This window comes from Acomys russatus, chromosome 13, assembly GCF_903995435.1.
Source record: "Acomys russatus chromosome 13, mAcoRus1.1, whole genome shotgun sequence".
Classification (NCBI taxonomy): Eukaryota; Metazoa; Chordata; class Mammalia; order Rodentia; family Muridae; genus Acomys; species Acomys russatus.
In genome coordinates, this window is record NC_067149.1 from 16,915,263 (window position 1) to 16,941,518 (window position 26,256).

At 53.8% G+C, this 26,256-nt stretch overlaps 2 protein-coding genes across 2 annotated transcripts; both read left to right on the top strand.

Moving 5' to 3' along the window:
• Positions 1–2,204: 2,204 nt before the first annotated feature.
• Gata2 (GATA binding protein 2) lies at positions 2,205–9,619 on the top strand. Its single transcript, XM_051154873.1, has 6 exons — positions 2,205–2,433; positions 3,088–3,360; positions 3,779–4,420; positions 6,130–6,275; positions 8,355–8,480; positions 8,978–9,619. The coding sequence occupies exons 2-6, from the start codon at positions 3,132–3,134 to the stop codon at positions 9,275–9,277; spliced, it is 1,443 nt and encodes a 480-aa protein (XP_051010830.1). The 5' UTR covers positions 2,205–2,433; positions 3,088–3,131; the 3' UTR covers positions 9,278–9,619.
• Positions 9,620–24,525: 14,906 nt separating this feature from the next.
• Dnajb8 (DnaJ heat shock protein family (Hsp40) member B8) lies at positions 24,526–25,218 on the top strand. Its single transcript, XM_051154586.1, has one exon. The coding sequence runs from the start codon at positions 24,526–24,528 to the stop codon at positions 25,216–25,218; it is 693 nt and encodes a 230-aa protein (XP_051010543.1).
• Positions 25,219–26,256: the final 1,038 nt, after the last annotated feature.

Below are 26,256 nucleotides of genomic sequence, written 5' to 3' on the forward strand. Positions count from 1 at the left end.
AATGGGGACCCGCCGGGCTGACCACTTTCACCTCTGTGAGAGGCAGGACGCTGCCCCGTCGGCGATGTGGCATGGAAACCCCAACTCCCATCTCATCCAAAAAGAAAGATAATTTTAATCGCGACTTCGGGAGAAAAAAGGGAAATTACCTGCTTTAGGAGGCGGGGCGAGGGGGGGGGATGGCGGTGATGGGAGACCCCTGCCCTGCCAGTTTGCGGCGGCGGTGACTGGGCCAGGGTAGCGTCCTCTGCGTTTCACGCTCTCCTGGAAGTCCGCACAAGCAGAAGCCTTGGATTCGGGCACATGGGGTGCCATTGTCGAAAGTGGGGTTATCGCCAGGGCTGCGAGGCCTTTAGACTCTCTAGCTACGTTCCAGGGAAATCGAACACTCTGGAAACTCCATGGCGATCTCGCTTTGCGCGTTAATGAAATATCGTGGGCTAAAGGCTGGGAGAAGCCGAGAAAGCCTCCCTGAGAGAGGATGCGTGTTCTAAGTGGACCGCTCAGTGGAAGCGCGAGCCGGGCAGCACTGAGACCACCCACCTGCCCAGTCGGCCCCGAGGCACTGCAGTCCTGCGCCCCACTAGCCTATGGAGCCCTCTTGCTCGACCTCCCGCCTAGGCTGGGAGCGGACTCCCGAGCCTTCTGGGTTCCTGCTGTCTCTGGAGCGCAGAGGCGCGGGGAACACAGCGGACAGCAGGGGGAACCGCGCCCTCCCCCCGCCGCCCGCCCAGGGATTTCCTGCCCAGTGGAGTTCTGCACCCCGGGCCCCAGGCCTTTACCTGTTCCAAGGCCTCGGACAAACAGATGGACGCCAGCCGCAGAGGCCGGAGGAGGCCCTGACGTGTGCGCGCCCCACAGTGCTGTCCGCAGAGGACCTGGGAGGGGGTGACGGGGGCGCGCCCGAGGAGCTGAGCCGGGCTAGGCGCCCCCCGAGCCGAGGGGACCGAGGGCTTTCCTCCCTCCTTGGATTATTAAAAAGTTCATTTCCTGGCGAATCGGGTGACGTCAGGGGCCCGGCGTCGCGGTGGCGGGGCCGCCGGGCCGGAGAAGCCGCCTCCAGTTACCCAATTACGGACTGTCAATCCCGCCGCCCCTCCCCCATCCTTGGGGGCGGCGGGGACCCCAGCCCTCTCCCTACTCGAGACCAACCTGGGACCCCCTCTGGAATTATTCCCTGGGGAGAGGGCAGGTATCGAGCCCTGCAAAGATAGAAGAGGTAAATGGAGGGCTTCGAGCTCGGCCAATCTCTCGCACCTGTCTAGAGTCCCCTAAAAGTCTTTGATTCGCAAGCCTTTTTTTGGCCTCTGGAGCTTAAGTCTCCAGTCTATACCCAGGGTGGGAGCTAGGCTTGTATACCAGCCACGGAGCTCACTGCCTTTCCAGAATGGAGGTGTGGTGAAGAAAAACTCCAGGTGACTTTGGGAACAAAGTGCTCAAAACATTGCTTCTCTCTCCCTAAAGGCCGTCTCCGGCATCCCTAGGAGGAAAAAACAATATATATGGCTAATACCCCAGGAGTCTCCCTCCAGTCAACACTGGCGCCAGTCCCCGGCTCCACGGCCTCGCCTCAGGCAGTTCGGCCTGGTGGTCTACTAAGGCCACGCCCGGAGCCCTTCCCCGCTCCCTGGGCCACTGGCCCGACCGCGACCCTCGGTCCAGCAGAGCCTTAAGAGCCCAAAGTTCAGGTGCCCTAGAGGGGTCCACGGTCCCTAGACTCGTGCTGTTCAGCCAATCCTACCATCCCCTTGCACAGCCAGCCCTGATAGGAGAACAGAGGGTCTGGAGAGTCAGCTGGACTCGGGCTGGCCGGGATCCGTAGCCAGGGAGGTGGGGCTCCGCCAGAAAGAGTGAATAGCTGGAGTCCCAGCAGAAAGATACCCAAAAGGTGCGTGTCTCAGCTCCTGGGAAATCAGGGACCCCATTCGTGGCTAGTTGCTGGGAGGGCAGAGGTTGGAGGACCCCTGCGTCTTCCGGAGGGGTGGAGGGTTCGGCCCCAGGCGATGGTCCCTTGGGGGACGTTGGCATCAGAGGCCTCAGGGAGGGTGCTGGGAGGGGGCAAGGCGGCCAAGGGGGGCCACCTCTCGGGTCAGTCCTAGAGTCCAGCGGCCGAAGCTACGTAAGCAGCCAATGGGGGGGGGGGCGGAGGCTGGGCGGTGCATGGCGCTGATTGGCTGGCGCCAGCTTCTTAGGCGTGCGCGGCCCCCGCTTCATGTCTGTGCAGGAGTCGGCAGCTGGCGCCAGGGCGGCCGGAGGATGCAGAGGGGCCGGAGCCGGGCGGGCCGGAGGCCGAGACGCGCGCTGTTCCCCACCCCTATCCCGTGAATCGGCCAGCTTTGGGACGCGCTGTTGCTGGGCCCGCGGTCCCCGGGGCTCTCCTGGTGTCCCTTGCTCTCTACTGTTGAGTCCTCCCCTTCCCGCGCCTCTGCGAGTGTAAGTTTGAGGTTCAGGGGGTTTGTGGGCACTCCTAGGTTGGCGAGATCTCTGTGGAGCTCAGGCCTGAATCTTCTGTAGATGATTACGTCCTTATGCCTTGGGGAAAAGGTCCTGTTGGCTGCTGGAGACTGCACTGGGGACCGGTACTCAGCAACTGCGTGTGCGTGTTTGGGGTTGGGGGTGTCGGAGCTTAGTTTGTGTATACATTGCCAATGTAAGTGAATGAGTGTGTGTGTGTGTGTGTGTGTGTGTGTGTGTGTGTGTGTGTGTCTGGGGTTGTGTGCCCCAGAGTGGATGTCTAGGCTCTTCTTGTCTCTAACTTTTAGGTTATGTGCCCAGAAGACAGAGGCTCAGTGTGAGAACCCGATTTCAGTTCCGCGTGCGTTTGTTGGGGTCACCGGTGTCAGAGCCCATTCCTGTGTGTGACCTCGTGTGCATGGGTGTGTGGCTATGGGACCGCGAGTTTCTCTGCGAGTGTATGAGGCTGAACCCCTTCCTCCACTTTCCTTTCGTTTTAAACCTTGCGCGTTCCTCCCACCCGGGACTGGTCCTCAGTGGAGCTCCGCTGGAGCCCTTTTGCTCTCAAGACACCGACTTTGGGGGTTGGTGGCAGAGGTCAGCAGTGTCCCTCACATCCCCTATGCCATCCAGGGCCGCCTCGCCTTCGCCTGGATCCCAAGCCGCAGTAGCGGACCATGGAGGTGGCGCCCGAGCAGCCTCGCTGGATGGCTCACCCCGCCGTATTGAATGCGCAGCACCCCGACTCGCACCATCCGGGTCTGGCGCACAACTACATGGAGCCGGCGCAACTGCTGCCTCCTGACGAGGTGGATGTTTTCTTCAACCATCTCGACTCGCAGGGCAACCCATATTACGCCAACCCGGCCCACGCGCGCGCGCGCGTTTCCTACAGCCCGGCCCACGGTGAGCTTCGGCGGTCCCTGGGGTTTCTGGAAGCCGGGCGCCCGCGCCAGGCCTTGGAGGGGAGGACGAGGGCCCGCTGCTGCTTCCCGGATGTGGGATCCACAGGAATCTGAGCAGCTGCGAAATCGGGCCTAGGAAGGTGGAGGCAGTGACCTCTTGGGGAGGGTCTGAGACCTGTAGTGTTTTTCTGTCCATTTCCAACTGTCTTGGGGGGGGGGGAGGTCCTTCTGGGCCCTGTCCGGTGGAGTTGCTCTGTGTCACTTGTCCTTAGGCTTTTCATTGACATACTGTTGATTACAGGCTGGGGTGTTATGTTTCTGATGTTTTAAAGGGTGGGGCTGCTGAGTTGTGATCCTATGTGCCTGTGTCATGGGTCTGAAGCCCCTGCCCACCCTTACCCCCTCTCCGTCTGCTGCAGCCCGGCTCACCGGAGGCCAGATGTGCCGACCACACTTGTTGCACAGCCCAGGCTTGCCGTGGCTGGACGGGGGCAAAGCAGCTCTCTCTGCCGCCGCTGCCCATCACCACAGCCCCTGGACCGTCAGCCCATTCTCCAAGACCACGCTGCACCCCTCAGCTGCTGGAGCACCCGGAGGGCCTCTGTCTGTGTACCCAGGGGCTGCGGCTGGGAGTGGGGCAGGCAGTGGGAGCTCAGTGGCCTCCCTCACCCCCACAGCAGCCCACTCTGGCTCCCATCTCTTTGGCTTCCCACCCACGCCACCCAAAGAAGTGTCTCCAGACCCTAGCACTACAGGAGCTGCCTCTCCAGCCTCGTCTTCTGCAGGGGGTAGTGTAGCCAGGGGTGAGGACAAGGATGGTGTCAAGTACCAAGTGTCACTGTCTGAGAGCATGAAGATGGAAGGTGGCAGTCCCTTGCGCCCAGGCCTAGCTACCATGGGCACCCAGCCCGCAACGCACCACCCAATACCCACCTATCCTTCCTATGTGCCTGCCTCGGCTCACGACTATGGCAGCGGCCTCTTCCATCCTGGAGGCTTCCTGGGTGGACCAGCCTCCAGCTTCACCCCTAAGCAGCGAAGCAAGGCGCGTTCCTGCTCAGGTAAAGGCAGCCATGGGACTTCAGGGCCTCGTGGGTGGGGTGTGCCTCTGTAAGAGGGGGTTTGTGATCTGAAAGAGGGACCACCCACATTAGAGCACCTGATTCAAGAATGGGTGCTTGTCCTGGTCCTCTCTCTGATAGTTCACAGGTGTTTGAGGCTCCCCATTGGGGGCCACAGGGCAGGGGGGAAGGGGGAAAAGGAAGGAAACCTTAAAACTTTCACTCTGTGCTTGAGTGCTCCTAGTCCGCCCACTGACCAGCCCCTCTCTCCATCCCTCAGTACACCCTTCTCTTCGAGGCTGGTAAGCATCAGGCTACACTCAGAACCCTATCTCCCTGTCTCTTTCCCAAACGCTCAGCTGAAATGGAGCAGCCAGCCGCCTCGTGACTGGGTGTGTGTGTGTGGGGGGGGAGAATGGAGGGTGTAGGTGAGGGAAGGAGTCAGTGTGTACATGTGTGTACGTGTATCTGTGAGCGTGTGTGCATGCTGCGGGCACTGCAGAGATCCAGGCCCTAAAGGAATCTGGTTCTCCAACTCTGCTAGCCCAGTTTTAGGACTGCGGGTGAGTCCAGATCTCCTTGGAGATTTCCCCCAAAGCAAAATTCCCAAGGCCTGTTTGCATCCCAGTGACCCGGATCCTTCTCCCAGAGGGTAGGAGTGAGAACCTGTGTGTGCGGGTGCCCGCACCCCTTTCCCAGTGGTAGCTGGAGCCAGCTGGGTTTCTCCAGCAGTAGGGCCCTCAGGCAGTGACTCCTGGCGCTGAGGCTCCTTCCCATAGGTCTTAGCCACGGAAGGGAGGGGAAGGTTCTCTCCGAAGTGTAGCCCTGAGATGAGGAACCACCTTCTCCTGCTGCAGTTCATAGCGACTCAGCTCCAACTAAATCAGGAAGAGTTTCCTGGGGAAGGAGTCACCAAGCCCTCAGCCCACTGCACTCCAGCCCCAACTTGACTCTAGCTCCTGCCCTGCTAAGACCAGCCACACTGCTTTTTGGCAAAGTCTTGGCCTTTTTGTAGCCCTTTTCTTCCGAGTTTGTTTTGTTTTTTATTTGAATTCCAGATGGCCAAAACCAACAGAAAATAAGGCTGTCTAACCTAAAGTGAAAGAACACCTTATATATTTCATTAAAACAACAACAACAACGATCATTGAATTCTAGGGTTTTGGTTGAGAAGGGAGAAAAATTGGAGGAAGAGAAAAGTTTCTCCCTCCGACTCTAGACAGAGCATAAAGACAGCGAGGGGCTGAGAGTGGAGATGAGGACCGTGCACGGAGAACCCGGCACAGCTGGGGAGGCAAAAGAGAGAGGAAATAGCAGGCAAGAGAGAATGAGAGCCTCCCTAGGCCCAGGTCAGGCTAGGCAACTGTGGCCTGCGCGACTGGCCGTAGCCTGTGTTCCATAAAGCTGGCCTTCAGTTCCTTTTCCGGGTAACTTGCTGCTGGCTCTGAGAAGCCCTGGCACCCCGCACTTGTTGTTTCTCTTTGTTTTTTTTCCTCGGCAGCATCTGAACCAAGGATTTGTCCCCAAACGACTCAGGATTTCATTTATGGCGACCCCCGCCCAAAGTCCCTGTTTCTGTCCGGGGTGGGACTAAAAGTCTCCTTTGATTAAAAAAACAAAACAACAACAACAACAACAACAAAAACCCTGTCAGACTTGGTTCCTGTAGAGGCTGAGAAGGCCTTGTGTCTCTCCTTGTTCCCCTGCAGAAGGCCGGGAGTGTGTCAACTGTGGGGCCACAGCCACCCCTCTCTGGAGACGGGATGGCACGGGACACTACCTGTGCAACGCCTGCGGGCTCTACCACAAGATGAATGGACAGAACCGGCCGCTCATCAAGCCCAAGAGGAGGCTGGTAAGACCGTGCGTGCGTGCATGCGTGAGTGCATGCGCATCTTGGGGCAGGACAAGGGCCACGGTGGCCGCCAACTGGGCAGAGCTGGTGAAAACAAAACAAAAAACCCAAAAGCACACACACACACACACACACACACACACACAAAAAAAAAAAACGAAAACACCCCAACAACAAAACTTCAAATACAGAGACACTTCAGCACCTGAAACTCTCTTATCAGTCAAATCATTCGGGGGTCAGTCGGGTCGGTCTTCGTTCTGGCGGATTCTTTCCTGCCAAATTTCCTGTCCTGCCGCCACCGGGCACCCCTCCTCGCCCTCTCACTGGTGAAGGATTCCCAGAGCCCAGGATCCAACAGCCCACCCTCGTGCTCTGGCCACCTAGTCGATCTTTTTTAAAAAAATAGGGTCATGAAGTACTTTTCCCTGTGGCCACTCCGGCCGCCCTCCCTCGCCTCCCAGCTCACAGTCTCCTCGCTTATTTAAATAACACACAGCAGCCACCAAAAAAACCTGCCCTTTATTATTTTTCCATGGAGTCACCTATACTGTGTATTTTCATTTGAGTGATTTTAAAAAAATGTCCTTTCGGATCTCCTGCCGGAGTTTCCTATCCGGACATCTGCAGCCGGTAGATAAGGAAACTCCGTGTATCTGTTTCCGGACCGGCAAGTTTTCAGAGCCACCTCGACTCAGTCCTGCCTCTCGCTGGGCTGTTTTGAAATTTCTAATACCCTCCACTCTGCAAATAATGTGTAAAATGCTAAGAATAATAAATATATTTTTTTCAGGGCGAAGTGATTTATGACTTTAAATCGTTCACCCGCTTTGGGGCCCTTTTTCTTCCCCCCCCCCCCCTCCCCCCCCCCAGCAGTGTGAGGGCGGGTGCGGGCTGGTGGGGGTGGGAGGAGGATACGGCGGCTGCTGGCCCCTGAGTCAGAATTCCAGCTTCAGGCGGCTTATTCACCCACCCTGCCCCCGAGGCGAGGCAGCCAGCTCTGGTCCCCTCCGTGAGCAGGCTCAGGCCCAGGGGGCCGCTCTGGAGTCAGCTGGCCTTGGCTCCCACCCCGCACTGGCTGCCCAAGTGGAGTTCAGTGCTAGGAATTGCTGGGCAGGAGTGGCGGGTGGGAGGGGTGAGGGAGGAACATAGGGCATGACTTTTTACCTGGGGCACAAGAGTGATCTGTATTCTAGGAAAAAGGTTTCTCTCTCTGGACCGCTCGTTCCTTGTTCTAGAGACCAGACCTCCTCTCTTCCCTCCCCACCTCTGACTGGTATTTCCTGGGGGGTGGGGGTGGGGGTCTGGGACTAGGGGCTGGTAAAGGCGGCAGGTGTGAACTCTCAGGGCCCAGGGTTCTAGACCAGCAGGAAGTGGGAATGCCTTTGCACCTTAGTCCTTGTGGAAGCCTCTGGCTAGCCTGACTATTGATCGCCAGGAATGCGGTTAGTGCAGTCTAGGGAACTGAATGTTTAGTTTTGAAAGTGTAGTTAAATTTAATTTAAATCTCTCCTGGTGACTTGCAGATCCTGTGTAGGACAAGGCAAAGCCACACTTTAATCCTGGGCTCAAACGTCCCTAGGTCTTTCTGGGTGCTCCTGGGCAGTGCAGGGTCTCATTGCCGTGGCCTTCTGACCACGACTCACCAGGATTCTGATTTCCAGGGGGAACGGTGGGGGGGGGGAGGCATGCAACTGAAGACAAAGCAACGCAGGGTGGCCACAGGGACTAAAGTCTCCCTGGGACCTCGGTTTCCTTACCTAGGAAATTAGATGGCCAGGCCGTTTGGGGAGTGGCTGTTTTCTGTGTTTATAATCCTTTAGATTCTGAGAACTCTTTATTCAACTTCTGTGACTCTCAACTAGTTTACTTCTCAAATTCCAAAATCGAGTCAGAGATGCTTGATTCCCCAGTGGGAGGCACTGCTACTGGGCTAGGCCGGGAGGGTTGGGGCCCCCCCGAGTGGGGCGGTGGGGGGTAGGGGTGGGGTGGGGGGTGGGGGAGGTGGTGCTAAGGGCCCAGAAGGAGGTCAAGGTGGGGCATGGGAGACAGCCTCTGACGCTACCCCTCCCCTCCTAGTCTGCTGCCAGGAGAGCGGGCACCTGTTGTGCAAATTGTCAGACGACAACCACCACCTTATGGCGCCGAAACGCCAACGGGGACCCTGTATGCAACGCCTGTGGCCTCTACTACAAGCTGCACAATGTGAGTCACCCCACCCCTCCCCAGGGACCTCAGTTCTTTGTGCGTGGCCCGGCCCCCGGCCAGCCACTGGGAGCCCCAGCTACAATCACCAGCTTGGCTTGGCTTGGGAAGCCGCAGCCGGCAGCCTGCTTGGCCAGCCCAAGAGTGCCAGCATGGCGTCCTGTAAGAAGGATGCCTCTGCTTTGGAGGTGGGACCAGTGGGGGCAGGGTCAGCAGGGGATCGGTACCTCTGCGTTAGGAAAAGTTGGGGACAGGGAAAGATTAGAGGTGTCGGAGGAGAGGGGCAGTATAGGCATTTAGTGGACTGGAAGCAACCACGTGGGCTGTTAGAGCCATGCGATCTCTCATGAAATGATGACATCGCAGGCTAGGCTGAGGGCACAAATTCCTGGCCCCCTGGGGGATATAAATAACTTACCCTCCCTCCACCTGTGGAGATCGTTTGAAGGGATAGTTTATAGGGAACTCGTCCTAAGGGCTCTGTTTGCTGCTCCCAGGTTAACAGGCCGTTGACCATGAAGAAGGAAGGGATCCAGACCCGGAACCGGAAGATGTCCAGCAAATCCAAGAAGAGCAAGAAAGGAGCTGAATGCTTTGAGGAGCTATCCAAGTGCATGCAGGAGAAATCGTCTCCATTCAGTGCGGCTGCCCTGGCTGGACACATGGCACCTGTAGGCCACCTCCCACCCTTCAGCCACTCTGGACACATCCTACCCACACCAACGCCTATCCACCCCTCCTCCAGTCTCTCCTTTGGCCACCCCCACCCGTCCAGCATGGTGACTGCCATGGGCTAGGTGCAGCTTCCCAGTGGACAGACATGGACATCAAGGGTGGCACTCCTGGGACGGGTGGAACATACTCTTGGCTCCCTCCCATGCCAAGAGACCCACTTCCTCCTGCCAGCCTCACCTGGCCGAAGCCACCTCTCCTTGGAGGACGCCCAGACTTGTGCCACCATTACTGTGAATATTTCTAACTGGGCTGCAGCTTGTGTGTGCCCCGGGTGCTGCCCAGGAAAGTGTTTTCACGAATAGTTGTTTGGAGAGCAAAATGAAAAGATTTATAGCAAGAAAAGGAGACTGGAGACAGGAAAATGAAAACATTTTTGAAGGAGAAAGGAATAGGCAAAAAAAAATTTTTTTAATAAGTTATTTTGCTCTTATTTCTTACAAAGACGTGAAGGCATGGAGGCATGGGCTGTTTATGTTCTCTGGCTCCTTCCTTGGGGCCCACTGCCACCACTCAGGGCCCTGGGGGGCAGACTTACAGGGCCTCAAGTCCCTCTGAGCCTCCTCCCCAGCTGCCTGGAGGGTAGCCCCTGCCCTGACGCAGCCCTAGAGGGTAGAGACAATCGCAGGCGGTCCTGCGCAGATTCCCAGGCCAGGGCTGGGTCACAGGAAGGAAACATTCTCTGGAAAGGGAAACGTCTCCAGATCATTCCCTTGCCTTCGAGAGGCCAAAGCTGCTGTGACCCAGATGGGCCAAGCTGCGGCCTGTGCTCTAGTCCAGTTGCACCCCTGTAAATACATCCCTTTTTCTGCTAAACCCTTGACCCCCTCCCCTTCTAAGATAAATAAGAAAATATTAAAAAAAAAAAAAAAAAAAACAAACTGCATAAGCTTAACTCGCTGATGAGCGGTTTTATTTTTAAACTTGTTTTGGGTCCAGTCAATTGTACGTTGCCACAGAAGCCCAAACCCCGCTATGAAAAAGAATAAAACCTGCAAACCAGGCCTGAGCCTCACAGTTCTTGATTGGTTCTTGGATCCCATGGCCCTAGCAGGAGACTGGGAACAAGGGGACCTTACGTTCTTGGTTGCTGGGGGACATGGGGCAGGCAGGCAGTGGCCCTGCAATCCTGGGCTTGTGGCTGGTTGGACCCTTTAAGGTACAGCTGTACATAAAATGTGTCCCAAGCTTCCATTCTGTGTGCGGGTGGCAGTGGTGGTGCAGCAGCAGCCAGCAAGGGCCCCTCCCCCCCCCCCCCCCCCACCCCCGCACCCTGCACCCCGAGCCCGGGCAGACAATTGTGCTGACTAGTCACCCAAGTGCAATATCGGGGTCCAATTGCTGCAGAGCACCCTAACCTGAAGTAACTTATTTTGTGCTAGTACCCGCATAAGAAAAAGGAATTGGCAGTATTTTCTGTTTTCATGTTTTTGGCTTGTTTTATTTTGGATTAGTGACCTAAGTTATTGTTAACGATGTACAACATTTAAATATTGTCTGTAAAAATTGTATGCTACCCTCCTATTCCTTTAAAGTGAATACTGTTAAAAATAATAAAATACTTTTTGTGAATGCTGCAGCCTTGTCCACTGGGTCCCTGGGATCCTTCGCATCCCTGGTGTGGTTTGAGTCATCAGGTGATCTTGTTTTTGCTGTCTCTGTCTGTCAGAGAAGTCCTCATTTGGGGCCCAGGGAGAGATAGATGGGGATGGCAGGGACCTTGAACAGCCTGTGCCCTTCTGAGAGCCTAGCCAGGTCCCTGCGTGGGCTTTTTAGAGAACTAATATCTGACCTGGTCGCACTCAGGTCTCCTCAGGTGTGGTCAGCTCTGGTTTCTAGGACAGCAGATTGTCAAATCTGTTCATTGACAAACTTGGTCAGCCTATCACAGATTTCTGTCTCTGACCAGTGATCCAGGATAGCCACAGATACCAATATTCCTAACCAATGCATCTGCCTTGGTGCCCTGAGAGAAACTGCTAACCAATCACTCGGTATGTATCTGGTCAGTGATGTGTCTGGTCACTGGCCTGTGCATAATGGGGCCACCAGTCATCCCTGGCAGAGATGTTGGCAGTTGTCATTCATCACATGACTAGAATCTGTCATCAAGGTTTCCTATGACTAGCATGTGGTTCCCAGGGGCAGGCAGTCACTGGTGTCTTGGGCCACCAATGGTATCATCAGTGATTTTTCTTTTGGAGTGGGGTGAGTTGTGGGACTTCTATATCGCTCGGGCACTATGGATCTTTCCACCTTACTGCCTGAGAAGCTGACATGTGGCCATTATGACTGGTCATTCAGTGTCTCTTTAACAATAACCTTGGTCATTTGCCTCTATCACTAACTAACCATGTGCCCACTTACCACATCCTCTCATTGCAGCATCTTCCCTGATGCTGTCTTGAACTCTGGTACCAATGCCCCTGAGGGCTCACTTCCAGTCATCACGATCCTGTTACCAGTGTCAAAGTCTGATCCTAGCACCGCCCCCCATTCTCCCAAATCCCTTACATCCCACACTCCTGACCATGTGTCTCCTTAACTAGTCCCTGGTTAATATGCAGTAATTGGTGTATCAGGTTACTGAATTCTAGGGTCACTAGAGCTGTTGATGCCAACAGATCCCATAAAGTTCTGATCACCAGTATCTTTTCTACCCTCATCTATCAAGTACCCAAGAACCTCATGATCCTAGTAACCCCCATCCTGAGTCACCCACATCCCTGACCAGTGGCTGACAACAGGTCTGGTCAACCACAATCTTGCCTGAGACCTCTGAGCTGACTCCTGGTCATCACAGTGTCCACACCTTCTCTCATTGATTCAAGTCGCTGGTCACGTGTCCCAGATCAGTGGCTTCTCTCAGCCCTAATCATCTCTGGTCACTTGGGTCTCTTGATTGGGGTCCCCACTGACTATTGTTGATGTCAACATTCTTGCTGCTCAACAGCGCGACCATCCATCCGGACATGGAGGTTTTCTCCTGAGTCAGACTGCTGGGCCATCACACACAGTAAAAAGCCAGACTCCTAGCAAGGACCTTGTCCAAAGTGCCACAGTCCATCAGGGTGTAGTGAGGTAGCATCTCCCGGGATTTAGCATGTTGCTGCTATCCTGTTCTCACTCTCCCCTGCAGAATAGACACCTGAGCCAGACAGGAACCAAGCTGAAGCTTAGTTGGGCTGCTGTGCCTCCCCCACAGGACCACCACACTGGCCTGGCCTCCTGCTACAGCCACAGTGAAGGCAGGAACAGCATCCTGTCTTGTCCCTAGGTTTCAACAGGGTTGTGTGTTTGATAGGGGATGGATTCGGGAATGAGTTACGCATGTACGCATGTGCGCACGTGTGTGCGCACCTGTGTGTGTGTGTGTGTGTGTGTGTGTGCTGTTAACAACCACCTTTTGCCACACACTGCAACAGGCCTTGGAAGCCTCATCCGTGAGAACAAACAGGAACCCTTTTACAGGAGGTAATAATGTTCTAGGCATGAGGCGTCATGATGCTTCTTGGCTCAGGGCAAACTCATCTGGCCTGAAGTTCAGAATGGACTGTCTAGACCAGGGCCTCTCATGTGGGCTGTGACTCCTTTGGAAGTCCAATGCCAGATATCCTGCATAGATAGCTACACTACGGTTCATAACAGTAGCAACATTACAGCTATGAAGTAGCAACAAAAGCAATTTTATGGTTGGGGGTCACCACCACATGAGGGACTGTATTGAAGGGTCGCAGCACTGGGAAGGTTGAGAACCACTGCTCTAGAACCTGGAGTTTAAGCCTAAGAACCAGGAGTCACAGCCTTGGGCTCAGAACTGTAGGGATCTATAGCTCAAACAGAGTCTAGAGCATCTGAGATGAGCTCAGAGCCTGAAAGCCTCAAATCCAGAACCACAGTCAGCCGGGGCGCGGTGGCACACACCTTTAATCCCAGCACTCAGGAGGCAGAGGCAGGTGGATCTTTGTGGGTTCGAGGCCAGCATGATCTATAAAGTGAATCCAGGACAGCCAAGGATACACAGAGAAACCCTGTCTTGAACCACACCCCAAACAAAAGAAAAACAAAACCAAAAAAACCCAGAACCACAGAGTCCCAGAGGCAGGTTCCTCAAATCCAGAGCTTTCTCTGAGCTTATAACTTAGAATTTAGCGAGAATCCTCGAGTGAGGCCTGCAGCCCAGATGTCAGAATCCAGACCCCCCCGCATCTGAGGCCTGGAGCCTGGGATCTGCAATGTGGAGCTCCCACGTCCAAGACCTATAGCTTTTCAGAGGACACAAAGGCCAGGATCCAAGACCAGAGCTCAGCGTGAGCTTACAAGAGGCCATATTGCCCTGGCTTACTTCCTTTCTCCTATTAGCCTGTAGTTTTGGAGCATCCGTGTCAGGCAGAGTCTCAGGTGCTGGGAGGCAGGCCAGGAGGAAGCCAGCAGGAGTGGCTTCCCTCTGTGCACCCTCAAGACTGCCAGTGCATTCCTGGGATAAGTGTTCCTCTAATGGACTTTGAATAGGTTTGTTCTCCATGCATCCTTGCTGTTGAACTTTGGGGCTACCTGTGGGGAAGAGTCACCGGGCCAATGTGAGAGATGCCGGTTGCATGAGGGGGTTAAGGATCACAAGGTCACATCTCCAGCTACCTGGGAGCCTCTGCTTAGGGGACTCCTGGTCCCAGTGTGTATTCCCACCTCCATACAATGAGTAGCCCCTCACCCCCCTACCACTTAGTCATTACCTGGTAAACAATTCGGATTTTGTGGACAAGAGCACCCAGGCAGACTAGGAGGCACAAGCGGCTGCCTTGAGCAAGGTAACCACTGTCCTTATGATCCCACACGGCCGGCTCCAGTGCAGCCAGGGTGGGGCAGGTCTTTGTTCTGTTTGTTGGCACCCAGGTTGGGCTGGCCAGCTCAGGCCCTCCCTCCCTTCCTCTTCTGGGATACTTCCAGGCCTGGCTTCTTATTCCTATTTTTCATGGTAGAAGCCAAGCCTCTTATGTGACCTTTAGGGACCAGCTTTTGTCCTCCTCAGCTCCCTCCTGCTTCCTGGTGACTTGTCACTGGAGGAGGGAAGGGAGTGAGTCTCCTGATCCATCCTAGGGCCTCAGAAGTGGACACGGCCCCAGGGAGAAAGTTGGGAGGAATGCTTGCCATTCTCCACAGGACAAGGCGAGCTCACCCAAGGCAGGGGAGATGACCCTACCATGGAGCCATTCCCAAAGTGGGTGGATCCCTCGATGAGTTTATGAGGCAAAACAATTTGATTTCTTTAAAGACAATTAAAAAAAAAAATTCCAAACTTCTGGAGAAACAGGCAAGTCAACAAAATGACACTTAAGGGAAAAGGGAGTGCGTGCATGGGGAGGGGGTTTTATATGTACATGTGAGTGAAATGCTGTTCAAGATTCCACTGCCAAGATCTCTCAAACCTCTGCTTTGGAGGTGTGGACCAGCAGATCCATAGGGACCCAGGTGAGCCTAAGTGCACATCACGATTTACAAGGAAGTGGTGATTCTTACCAGTCAATGATCAGCTTTGGGCTGAACAATGGCACCTGAAACACGCACTAGTTTTGGATGAGAAGGTTCACGTAAAAATACTCAAAGAGTCTGGCCCACTTCCACCCATGTCACTCTGAGTGAAGGACAGCCGCTCTCAGAATGCCCAGACCCATCTCCAGTAGAGTCACTAGGTTCTATGCCTACCTGGATCTTGGGGACATTTTTTGTTTGCTTTTTCCGACAGATTTTCTCTGTGTGAAGTCTTCATTGTCCTGGACTCGCTTGTCGACCAGGCTGGCCTTGAACTCACAGAGCTCCGCCTGCCTCTGCTTCCTGAGTACTGGGATTAAAGGTGCGTGCCACCACCTCCCGGCGGGACATTCTTAACCGCACATATCATATACTTGAGGTTTTCATTGTTTGTTGTTGTTGTTTGTTTTAAGATTGGATCTTTGTCTTATGTTTCCAGTGCTGGAGGTGGAATTCAAGGCCTCACGAGTGTCAGGCAAGCTACACCTGAGCCCTAAAGATTTAATCTTGAGACCAATCATTACAGCCCACCCAGCTGGATGGCCCAGTTTGGTTCCTCCACAGGTAAACTGTCAGCAGGACACTGGCAACAAACAAAGGTTTTCTTCTACATCAGGGAGGGGGAAACGGAATAATAAAAATGGCTTTAGCGCTGTCAAAGGTAGTTGTTCCAAGATTAAGGACATTCCACGGCTGTCTACATACCTTTGGGCCAAAGATTTTCAGGACAGCCTTGATAAACCTGAGAGCATTCACACTCAAAACAAAGACAGGGAAAAGCCCAAAGCAATACTCACTACAGCAGAAATTATTACTATTTTAAAGAAAAAAGTCAGGAGGTGCTGGAGCCATGATGTCTCAGAAGAGCTTCGTTCTCAGTACCATAGCACGGTGGCTCACAGCTGTCTGTAACTTCAGCTGTCGGAGTCTGATGCCCTCCTCAAGCCTCCTCAGGCACGGTAGATGTGTGAACATATATATGCAGGCAAACGCACATGGATAAAGGAAATATTTTTTAAAAAGCAGGGGGCCAGCCAGAGGAGACACCCCAAAGGAAAGGAGCAAGGGCCCACCCAAGCTGGCGTCTGTACGCCACACTCACAGTAGCACACGCTGGCTAAAAGGTGACAGCTCTGCAGGGAGCCATCAAAAATATGAGATAAGCCGAGGCTATCCCAGTAGCTCTCAGAAGTAAGGCAGTAGTAACACATGCTACAGACTGGACATGATGCCAAGATAAAGAAGCCAGCCACAGGACAGTGTGGCGACCCTGAGCCTGAGGGGCTCCAGAGCATAGGGGCAAAGAAACATGGTGGGGCATCAAGAGCTGAGGGGAGGGCAGTGCTGGATGGGGGTAAGCTTTGGTTGGGGGAAGATGAGAACCTTCTGAAGATTTACATTTTTTAAAGATGGGGTCTCATGTAGCCCAGGCTGGCCTTGGAATTCCTGATCCTCCTGTCTCTGCGCACCACACCTGTTGGGAAGTTCTGAACCTGGCTGGTAGGGTCAGTTTTGAGGCACTGTAAATGAGTTTCACTACACTGAGCTGTAATTGCCATGACAACCCATGGGCAGAATCTTCCTTATATATTAAGCGGTAACAACTATGGGATGGGAATTTTCCTTCTATCTCCCAAATGTTCCGTAAGATAGCTAAATAACTTCAAGGATAGAAAGATTACTGCTGAAAATTAATTATTAATGCTTAAAAATGTTTACAGAATGGGAGAAAAGATTGCAAAATATGTAAAGACAAGGAATACAAAATAATGGTACGCCCAGGTGTGGTGGCACACACACTTAATCCCAGCACTAGGGAGGCAGAGGCAGGCAGATCTCTGTGAGTTCGAGGCCAGCCTGCTCTACAGAGTGAGTTTCAAACCAGCCAGGGTTATATGGTCAGACTGGTCTCAAGAAACAACTAGAATAAAGAATAAAATTATTCACTTCAAAAAGAGAACATGAAGAAGGGTACATGTAAGTCACCCCACAGACAGACAAGCACAGCAGACAGTCTTTTGTTTTGTTTTGTTTTGTTTTGTTTTTTGAGATGGGGTTTCTCTGTGTAGCCCTGGCTGTCCCTGGACTTGCTTTGTAGACCAGGCTGGCCTCGAACTCAGAGATCTACCTACCTCTGCCTCCCTGAGTGCTGGCATTAAAGGTGTGCACCACCATGCCGGGCTCAGGAAGCAGTCTTACACCTGTGGAAACTGAGTGAAATGTCTGTGAACCCACTGCCCCACCCCCGCCCCAACCTTAGCAATGGCTCCCAAGGGGGCATCATGGTGGCCATGTAGAAACAACCCCCCTGCAGCATGATTATCCATCCCCGGAAGTGAACAGGATCCCCAATGGTCCCTGGTCCTGCCGCAGCTTTGAAAGTCATTTTGATAACAGAGAACCATGAGCCTTAGTCCCGGGCTGTTCAGATTCATCTCTTTCCGAAGAACCTCCCTATAACTCTTGAAAACAGCCCCCATATTGAGGTACCTTACCTGACTTCTTCCTTGGAGGCTCTCAGGTGTCTCCCTGGTACCTTACAGTGTTACTCAGGGTTGCACGGGCCTGGGGGAGTAGGGGTCTGGGTTTGAGGGGGTGTACAGACAAGACTTGCCTCTTCCTTGCTGTATGCTCTTGAACAAATGGTTTAGCCTCTCAGTAAAACACAGAGCCTAATGCATCTGCTGTAAGGGCAACACAAGGCAGGCACAGGGTCCTCTGAGAGGCCATGCAACAAGGAGAGGTCCTTCTAGTGCCCTTCTGGTGGCTCTGGGCAAGCATCTTATTCCAGGTCCTCTTCCCTCGGGACCAAATGCTGGGCTGGTCCTGGGTATCCAGTAAAGCACGTCTATATCTTCCCATTCCTGCCCTCACCCCCAGCTTAGACTGAGTTCACAAAGCTGGGGAAACTGAGGCCAATGGGAAAAGGGGGGAGGTAGCTCAATTCTTGGATAGAATGGGATGGCTGTGGTGGGGTTGTTCCCTGGAGAGGGTGGAGGCCCCAGCCAGCTGCTGACCCAGCCCATCTGTCCTTTCAGGCCCACACCCAGCACACACTGGGACTCCCCGGAGGACCCTGGGAAAAAGGCAGCTCCCCCCTCTCCCTACCTCCCCTCAGTGTGGGTGGGCGGTGCTACTCTGGGCTAAGCAGTAGCTGCAGGCTGTGAGACAGGCTCTAACTCCGAAAGGATGCTGGTACAGCATCCCCCCCCCCCAAGAAAGGAGGATCAGGGGCCTTATCCCCCCTATACACACACACACACACACACACACACACACACACACACACACACACACACACACACACCTGTCCCAGCCCATTCACTTTTCAGGTATTCTTCTGAGTATCTGCTCTGCTCCGCTCCACTCTCACAGGTAAGATCACCACAGGGTCTTTCTTAACCTTCTAAAGAAATATTTCAGACATCCCAAAACATAGAAGATGATATAACCATTGCAGTCATTGGTACATTTCATGACACACTTACCAACTTGATTGTTTTTTGTTTTTTAAGACAGGGTTTCTCTGTGTAGCCTTGGCTTCCCTGAACTTGCTTTGATGACCAGCCTGGCCTCGAACTCACAGCAATCCACCTGCCTCTGCCTCCTGAGTGCTGGGATTAAAGGCGTGCACCACCACGCCCAGCATGCTTACCAACTTGAAACTGTGCACATTTGTACTTCATGGTTCCTATTTGCCAGGAGCCTGTGTAGCCAGTCGGTCTCCAGCAGGCTTCTCTGCTCTCTTGTCAGGCTAGATCTTAAGGCAATCCCTGGCTGGTGCTCACCGGAAGCTTGGGTTCTGCTGGGAAGGAATTCCTGCTAGGTCCCTTAGCCTCAGCCCTGCTCACTTCCCACAGCTGTGGGGATTCCTGCAGCTTCGTGCAGCACAGAGACATCTGTGTCGCCACCGCAGTGGAGTCTTACGTAAGCAGTAGTGACCCCCAACAGTGGCACCCACCCTCTGGTGCTTAGCAGTGGGAGCTGGGAGAATGGAGGCACCCTAGCTACCAGGGTTCCCTTCTCTGCAGACCCTTTTGGGGGTGGGATGGGGTGGAGCGAGGGCGGGCGCAGGGCCTCCTCATTGATGTGTTAGGCTTCCTCAGTAAGACAGACTTTCATCTTTCTGCCTGTTTTCACATTTGACAGATGCGGTAGAGATCTCTGCTCAACTGCAGAGGATGGGTCCCAAGAACCGTGGGTCCCAGAAACCGTGACTAATGCCCGACCCTGGAGGTGATATGTCCTTCCTATGATAAAGTTCAGTTTATAAGCAAGGCTCAGTAAAAGATTAACAACAGTAATTATGGAACATAGCAACCACACAATAAAATCAACATCACCATCCTCTCTCCAGCCATTCTTAAAAGGGATGCGTGTATCTAAACACAAGCAAGGCCCTGATGGCAGCTAAGTGACTGACAGGTGGGTAGCACACACACTGTGGCTACACTGGATGAAGGATACTTTATGTTCTGGGTAGAGTGGGAGTAGGGGGCATTGATATCAAGCTACTCAGAATGCTGCATAGTTTGAAATCTATGATTTGTTAAAATATCAGATAAGGGGGTAATTATAGCATCATATACTAAAAAAAAAACCCTTTTTTCTTACCATCATACTTGAGATATTTAGTCACATTAATATATAAAGTTCTGGTTCATTCATTTTTGTTGCAGTATAATAGTGCACAGTATAAAGTTAATGTGGTAAAATTGCTCATTTTCCTTAAGATGCTTAAGTGAGCGAGCTGGAGAGATGGTGTAGTGGTTAGGAGCATTGTCTGGAGCTGAGCGTGGTGATGCACGCCTGTAATCCCAGCACTGTGGAAGCCAGAGACCAGCAGATCTCTGTGAGTTTGAGACCAGCCTCGTCTACAAAGACAGACAAGACTATAGCTCTGATAGAGGACCCACGTTTGGATTTCCAGCACTGACATGTTAGCTCAAAACTATCTCTAACCCCAGTCCCAGGGAATCTGGTGCCCTCCTCTGGCCTCTACAGTCACTGTACTCATGGGGTGCACAGGTATCCATGCAGGCAAAATACTCCATGCACATAAATAAAATCAATTTTTTAAAAAGGGCTTAAGTGATCTGTTCTATTTACTCCCATACACAGGACAACAAGGACTCCTGGTGCTTAGTTACAACGACACCGGTAATGTTTTTACATATTTACTACTTGGGTCTCACATTCAGTAAGACTGTTGCAGCGCATCCTTCTAGAACCTACAACTGACACACCCTCCTCCTGCTCCTAGCCTTTCAAAGGCCTCCCATCTCAATACTCAAGCTTAGCCTGGCCCTGAGCCTTGCTCTAGGCCTCTGTGCCCCATCGTGTCTTCGGGGACCTGCCCTCGCCCCTCTCCTGGAGCCACTCGTACATCCAGTCTTCGATTCACTGAGGCGCGAGCCAGCTCCAGGTCCCATGAGTAGTCAGACTGTCCACAGTGAAGAAAGCACTGCCTGTGGCACAGCCGATCAGTTCTCAGCCTTGGCACTGCTGAACATCAGGGCTGAGTCACTGTGCGGAGGGCGGTGTGGCTACCTGGAGCAGGGATGCCTGCAGCAGCCCTTCCCAGTCACTGCCAGACACCCCTGGGAGAGGAGTTATTGTCTCCATTTTACAGGCAAAATGAGGCGAAATGCGGTCACAGCAAAGTTAAGTGACTTCCCCAAGAACACACAGTTGTGAAGTGGCAGAGCTGGGATTTGAACCCAAGTCCTCTGACTTGGCAGTCTGTACCCTTACTCACTGTATAATCTTAGCCTTCAGTCTGTCTGCTCATCCTTTCATCTATCCATGCCCGTTCCCATCACTCACCTGTCACTGCCCATCCATCCATCCCTGTCACCTATCCAATCCATTCCTGTCACCCATCCATCCTGAAGGAAATGCAGTTGGCCACCTCAGGCTCTGAGAGAAGAGGGGGCCCACAGCTGCCCATCTGGTGGGGTGGATGGGTGGGTGGGCTGCGCCCCCCCTGGGCACAGGCTGGAGGGAATTAGGCAAGTTCCTGCCAGGACCATCTAATTAGGAATTCTGGCGATAAGCAGATAGCATCGGGGGTGATTAGAATCCTTTTAAAAAGCCACTCCATTAATTAGAGAGACAGAGGGGCCTCTGGCTGCCTAATCAGCCTCCATCAGCTTGCCTGGGGAGGGCTTTCTGGGGCTGCTCGCTCGCTGTGTGACCTTGGGTGTGCCCTGCCCTCTCTGGGCCTGCTTCTTTACTGAGCTGGGCTCTGCTTGAGAGCACCTCGTTATCTGAGGTCCTTTCTCTTCCCAGAGTTCTTTCTGAGACTACAGACTTGAGACATCAGATACTGACTCCCCAGAGAGGAGAGGGAAGAAGGGACCCCTTCTCCTCATCCCACTAGCGAATGAGGAGATAGATTTACAGGATGGAAGCGACTAACAGTCAAGGAGTCAGGAGCACAGGGCCTGGCTAATGTTCGTGCTTGCTCCCCATGCTCTGCCCCTCAGATGCTGTGCTCCTCCGCCTTGGACCATCAAACACTTCAGGTTTTAGGACCTCATAGGATGTTAGTTTGAAACTTTTTGTAGAAGTCACCTGGGCATGCTGCCACCAAGTGGCTGTCCAGTCCTAAGTTGTGTCTCCATGGCCCACCTGTGGGGTCTCCATTGTCAAGGTCCCTTTGGCCCTGAGAGGCTAGGATCTGCCCTGGATGTGCGAAGGCCCTACATAATTGCGAGCATTCTCTGTCCTGTGCAATCGCTGGGCAGTGACAGAGTTTCCATGCCATCTCACAAGGGCAGATAGACTGCATCTGGATGAGGAAGGCAAGGAAGCTGATCTAGATAGCAGAAGGTTCCTCCTGGGAGACAAACAGGACAGCACCAGAGATGCCAGCAAGACAGGAGAAGCGCCTGGTCGGGGCTGGGGGAGTGATAGGATTTCAGGGCACATCATCATCCTGAATGCTTTGAACTCAACCCTACTGCCCTGATGACATCGTTATGGGGACCTTAGACTTCACTAATACCTACCTGTGTGTCAGCATCACCATAAACACTCTGTCACACTTTCCTTTTCCTCAATTCCAGTTAGCATCAGTGACACCCTCTCACACTACCATGCACCTCTATTACAACCACTGTCTCTACCTCCTCAGTTGCCATAGCTACCCTATGACATCATCACCATGTCCATCATTATCGCCACTGACTGTGTCACCATCATTGCTTTCCCCATAATCACTACCTTTACCATCAACACTACCTCTACCATTTTGACTGAGACTCACATCTTCTATAACCTTCATCATTACCATAATCACGACCATCATTACTTTCTTCACCATTACCATCACTACCACCTTTGCCACCACCACCATTATCCTGCCAATCATAACCATCACCAATACCACCAATGCCATTGTCATCACCATCACCACCACTGCCATTGCATCACTCTCACCGCCACTGCCATTAGCATCACCACCAATGCCGTTGGCATCGCCATCACCGCTACTGCCGTTGTCATCACCATCACCACCAATGCCATTGTCATCACCATCGCCGCCACTGCCATTGTCATCACCATTACCGCCACTGCCATTGCATCACTCTCACCGCCACTGCCATTAGCATCACCACCAATGCCGTTGGCATCGCCATCACCGCCACTGCCATTGCATCACCATCACCACCACCACTGCCATTGTCATCACCATCACCACCAATGCCATTGTCATCACCGCCACTGCCATTGGCATCACCATCACCGCCACTGCCATTGGCATCACTGTCACCACCACTGCCATTGCATCAGTCACTGCCACTTTAATCATCACCTTCCCCATCATCTTCACCTGTGTGCTTATCACCATCATGACCTCCTCCATCAGCACCACCATCGCTGCCACCTTTACTACCACCTCCATCCTCACCATTCCCACTATCTCTATCACTACTACCCCCTCCATCACCACCACCTCCTCCTCCATCCTCACAGCACCACTTCCAACATTACTTCCTCGTCACTGTCACCCATGGCCCACTGCGGCTGCCTAGAGCTTGCTATAGAGTTGCTTGCTCCTTCCCTCTACCTAGCAGTCTCATGACTCTTGAGCAGTTGCCTTAAGACTTGCATAACTGTCCAGAAGGAGGGTCTTTCCCATGCAGCAGACCCCAGCCTTCACTGAGAGGCGAGCGTGGGCTGCCCACTACATACCAACAGAGGATTGCAGTGTCCCCCGGAGCCTCGCATGCCCGGTTCCTCTCTTCAGGAGTCTTACTGGTGAGGCCTGGGAGGCTGAGGCCCAGCAGCCCCTGCAGGGCAGGCAGATGAGGAAGGCACATATTGAGTATGTGACTGGGTGTGTCGCTGTACCTTGGCAAGCTGAACCACACATGGCTTCCACTCCTTGCCAGCTTCATAGGAGTGTCACAATCACCATGACATCCCCACAGCCTCTGACACCTCTAGCGGGACCACCACCACCTGCTGCTTCTCCTGTATCTCCTTTCCTAGCATGGTTATTATCATCCTTACCACAATGGAGGCGGGGGGGTGGGGGGATAGTGTGCAGCTGCCTTCACTTGAAGCACCAGCCTGGGGTATCGAGTGAGGACTGGTGTGGAGGATGGAGCCTGTCCTGCTCCTGGTGGGATGAATGTGACTGATGGTGACAGTTACCTGAGGTGTTTCCAGAATCTGTTGTCCTTCCTGGCCTGTGGGAACCAAGAGAACTGCTATAGCCCCTGCAAGGTGTCTGTAGCTGAGAGCCCAGGAGCACTGGGAAACGAAAGAATGAGAGGAAGGATAACGGAGTAGGGAGAAGTCAACATGGATACTTCAGGTGGAACCCAACAGCACAGCATGAGCCAAGAACCACAGACCTTTTCAGGGCTGCTGTGACAGAGGGGCCAATGACTCTGCAGAAACCTCATCCATTGGCACCCTGCTGTGCCATGCTCCCGGGGTGCAGGTGTTCCTCAGAGCTGTGTCCCTCAGGGTCTAGCCACCCACCCCCTTCATACTGCCAACTCAAAGTCTTCCCCTTGCTCCCACCACACCTCAATGGCCCCAGGGTCCATGCTTCAGTCATTTAACAAATCTTTGCTGGTCTCACACCGTGGGCTGGTTCTGCCCCAGCTGCTGACAAACATGCCTACCTCCCTGATGTCTCTGAGAATCTAGAGCTAATAGGCAGAAAGGTAATAGACCTCTGTCCCTATCTACCCCAAGTTACGTGGGGCCTCCTCAGCCCATCACAGGAAGCCAGACTCAGCACAAAGGATGGATGCCAGGAAGCCCCTGCTTCTCTCATTGACCACTGCCCTCTAACTTTGGTGTCAATGACCCGATCCCACAGCTAATCCTGCTTCTCCTCTTTGGCTCCTAGGGTGTCCAGCTTCCGTGTAGCCAAACTCACACTCCAGGCCTACCACAGCGATCGGCCTCACCCACAGCCCTGTGACGTGCGGAGCTTGGCTGAGGGGGTGGGGGCATCTTGCTACCCAGTGCTTATGTCACAAAGGGCCTTGGCCCTAGCTTAGAAAGAGCCACTTGGGTCTGGCCCAAGAGCGGCACTGTCCCTACCCCCCGACCCCTCTCAGTGGAGGTTCCACCTGTCCCTGAGAACTAGGAGGATGGAAAGCTAAGTTTTCGCCACCCAGAGTCAGCAGATTCCAGCAAGGCCCCCACCCCCTCCACCCCCACCCCCACGGGAGGACCCCAGCCATTTGCCTCAACCCTCCTCAGCCCTCCTTAACCCCATCCAGTCCCCCTGCCTCCACCCCTCCCAACCCTTGCCATGGCCAACTACTATGAAGTGCTGGGTGTACAATCAAGCGCCTCCGCTGAGGACATCAAGAAGGCCTACCGAAAGCTGGCTTTGCGTTGGCACCCCGACAAGAACCCGGACAACAAGGAGGAGGCTGAGAAGAAGTTCAAGCAGGTTTCTGAAGCCTACGAGGTCTTGTCAGACCCTAAGAAGCGTTCTGTGTACGACCGGGCAGGCTGTGAAGGCTGGAGAGCTGGTGGCGGTGCCAGTGTCCCCCACAGCAGTCCCTTCGGTGCTGGCTATTCCTTCCGAAATCCTGAGGATATCTTTAGAGAGTTCTTTGGGGGACTGGATCCTTTCTCCTTCGATTTCTGGGACACCCCATTCAATGACCGTGGCCGGTCCCATGGTTTACGTGGGGCCTTTTTTTCAGGCTTGGGGGAGTTCCCAGGATTCATGGAGGCTTTCTCATCCTTTGATACCCTGGGCCACGGTGGGGGCAGCCGTACGACCTGTTCATCCACTTCCTTCAGTAGCTCTGGTTCGGGCTGCTCAGGGTTCAAGTCAGTGATGTCATCCACTGAGATGGTTAATGGCCGCAAGGTGACCACCAAGCGCATCATTGACAATGGCCAGGAACGTGTGGAGGTGGAAGAGGATGGACAGCTCCGGTCAGTAACGGTCAACGGCAAAGAGAAGCTCATGCGTGTGGACAGCAAGTGACAGCCACTCAGCTCAGCCCTGGGCCAGACACGACCATCACTGGGGAGGCCACAGTAGTCGCACATTAGCAGTTAATAAATGTGCCAAGTGAGTTCATATAGACTCCTTTCCCATCCTTCGTGATAGAGCTGTGCTCCTGTAGACCCACTGTGGGGCTGCCACAACTCCACAGACTCAGGAGCTTTGTGGCCTCCATGCCCAGCACCAGCCATTTCCCACAGGAAGGAAGCCCAGGACCAGGTCTTTGGGTGGCTATTAATCCCTGTCATCAGCACCATTCTGTCACCTTCATGTCCTACCTGACCTGCTCATCCCGCGTCCCTTCTTCAGGACCCCCTCTGTCATCACAGGCTTGCCTGCTCAATTCCCACTCTTCCTTACTCATTAACTGAGCAGCAGCTGTCTCAGACCCAGGTCCGCATGTCTTTCCTTTCTTGCCCCTGTTTGCCAACCTTCCTGGCTCTGACCATGAAGTCTTCTGGCCTCATCTCCACCACAAAGCCCTCCCCTTCCCCCGTGGCCTAATCTCAGCACCCTCCCTGCCCTCGGCACCCCATCCCAACCCTGGGGCTCTCCAACATGCTTCTCTGCAAATGCTGTCAACCATGGGCAGCAGGTGCTGTCCCTGTCTCCACCATGATTATGCTCATGTTTGGTCCTGGGAACCATTGGATGGGGGGTGGGGTGGGGTGGAGACAGCCATGTCACAAGCTGAGAGATGGGCAGGGGGATTCAGGGCCAAGTCACCTGGAAAGACGACCTGAAGAATCAACAGCTCAAGAAACCATCCTGGGTGGTGGGAACAGCGTGTGCCAGCGGCCTGGCGTGGGAGCAGGCTGCCCTGTTGGAAGAACAGGAAGAGAAAGACATGGCAAGTGGAGCTGAGCAACTTCATGGAACGCGCCCAGTTTTCCCCTATGGGGTCCCTGACTCCACAGATGCAAGAGGAAAAATGAGGTAGAGGGAAGAGTTACAAAGCGGACAAGCAACTGAGCCAGAGTTCCATCTCAGGTGGGAGGTGGGAGGGACTTGCCTTTG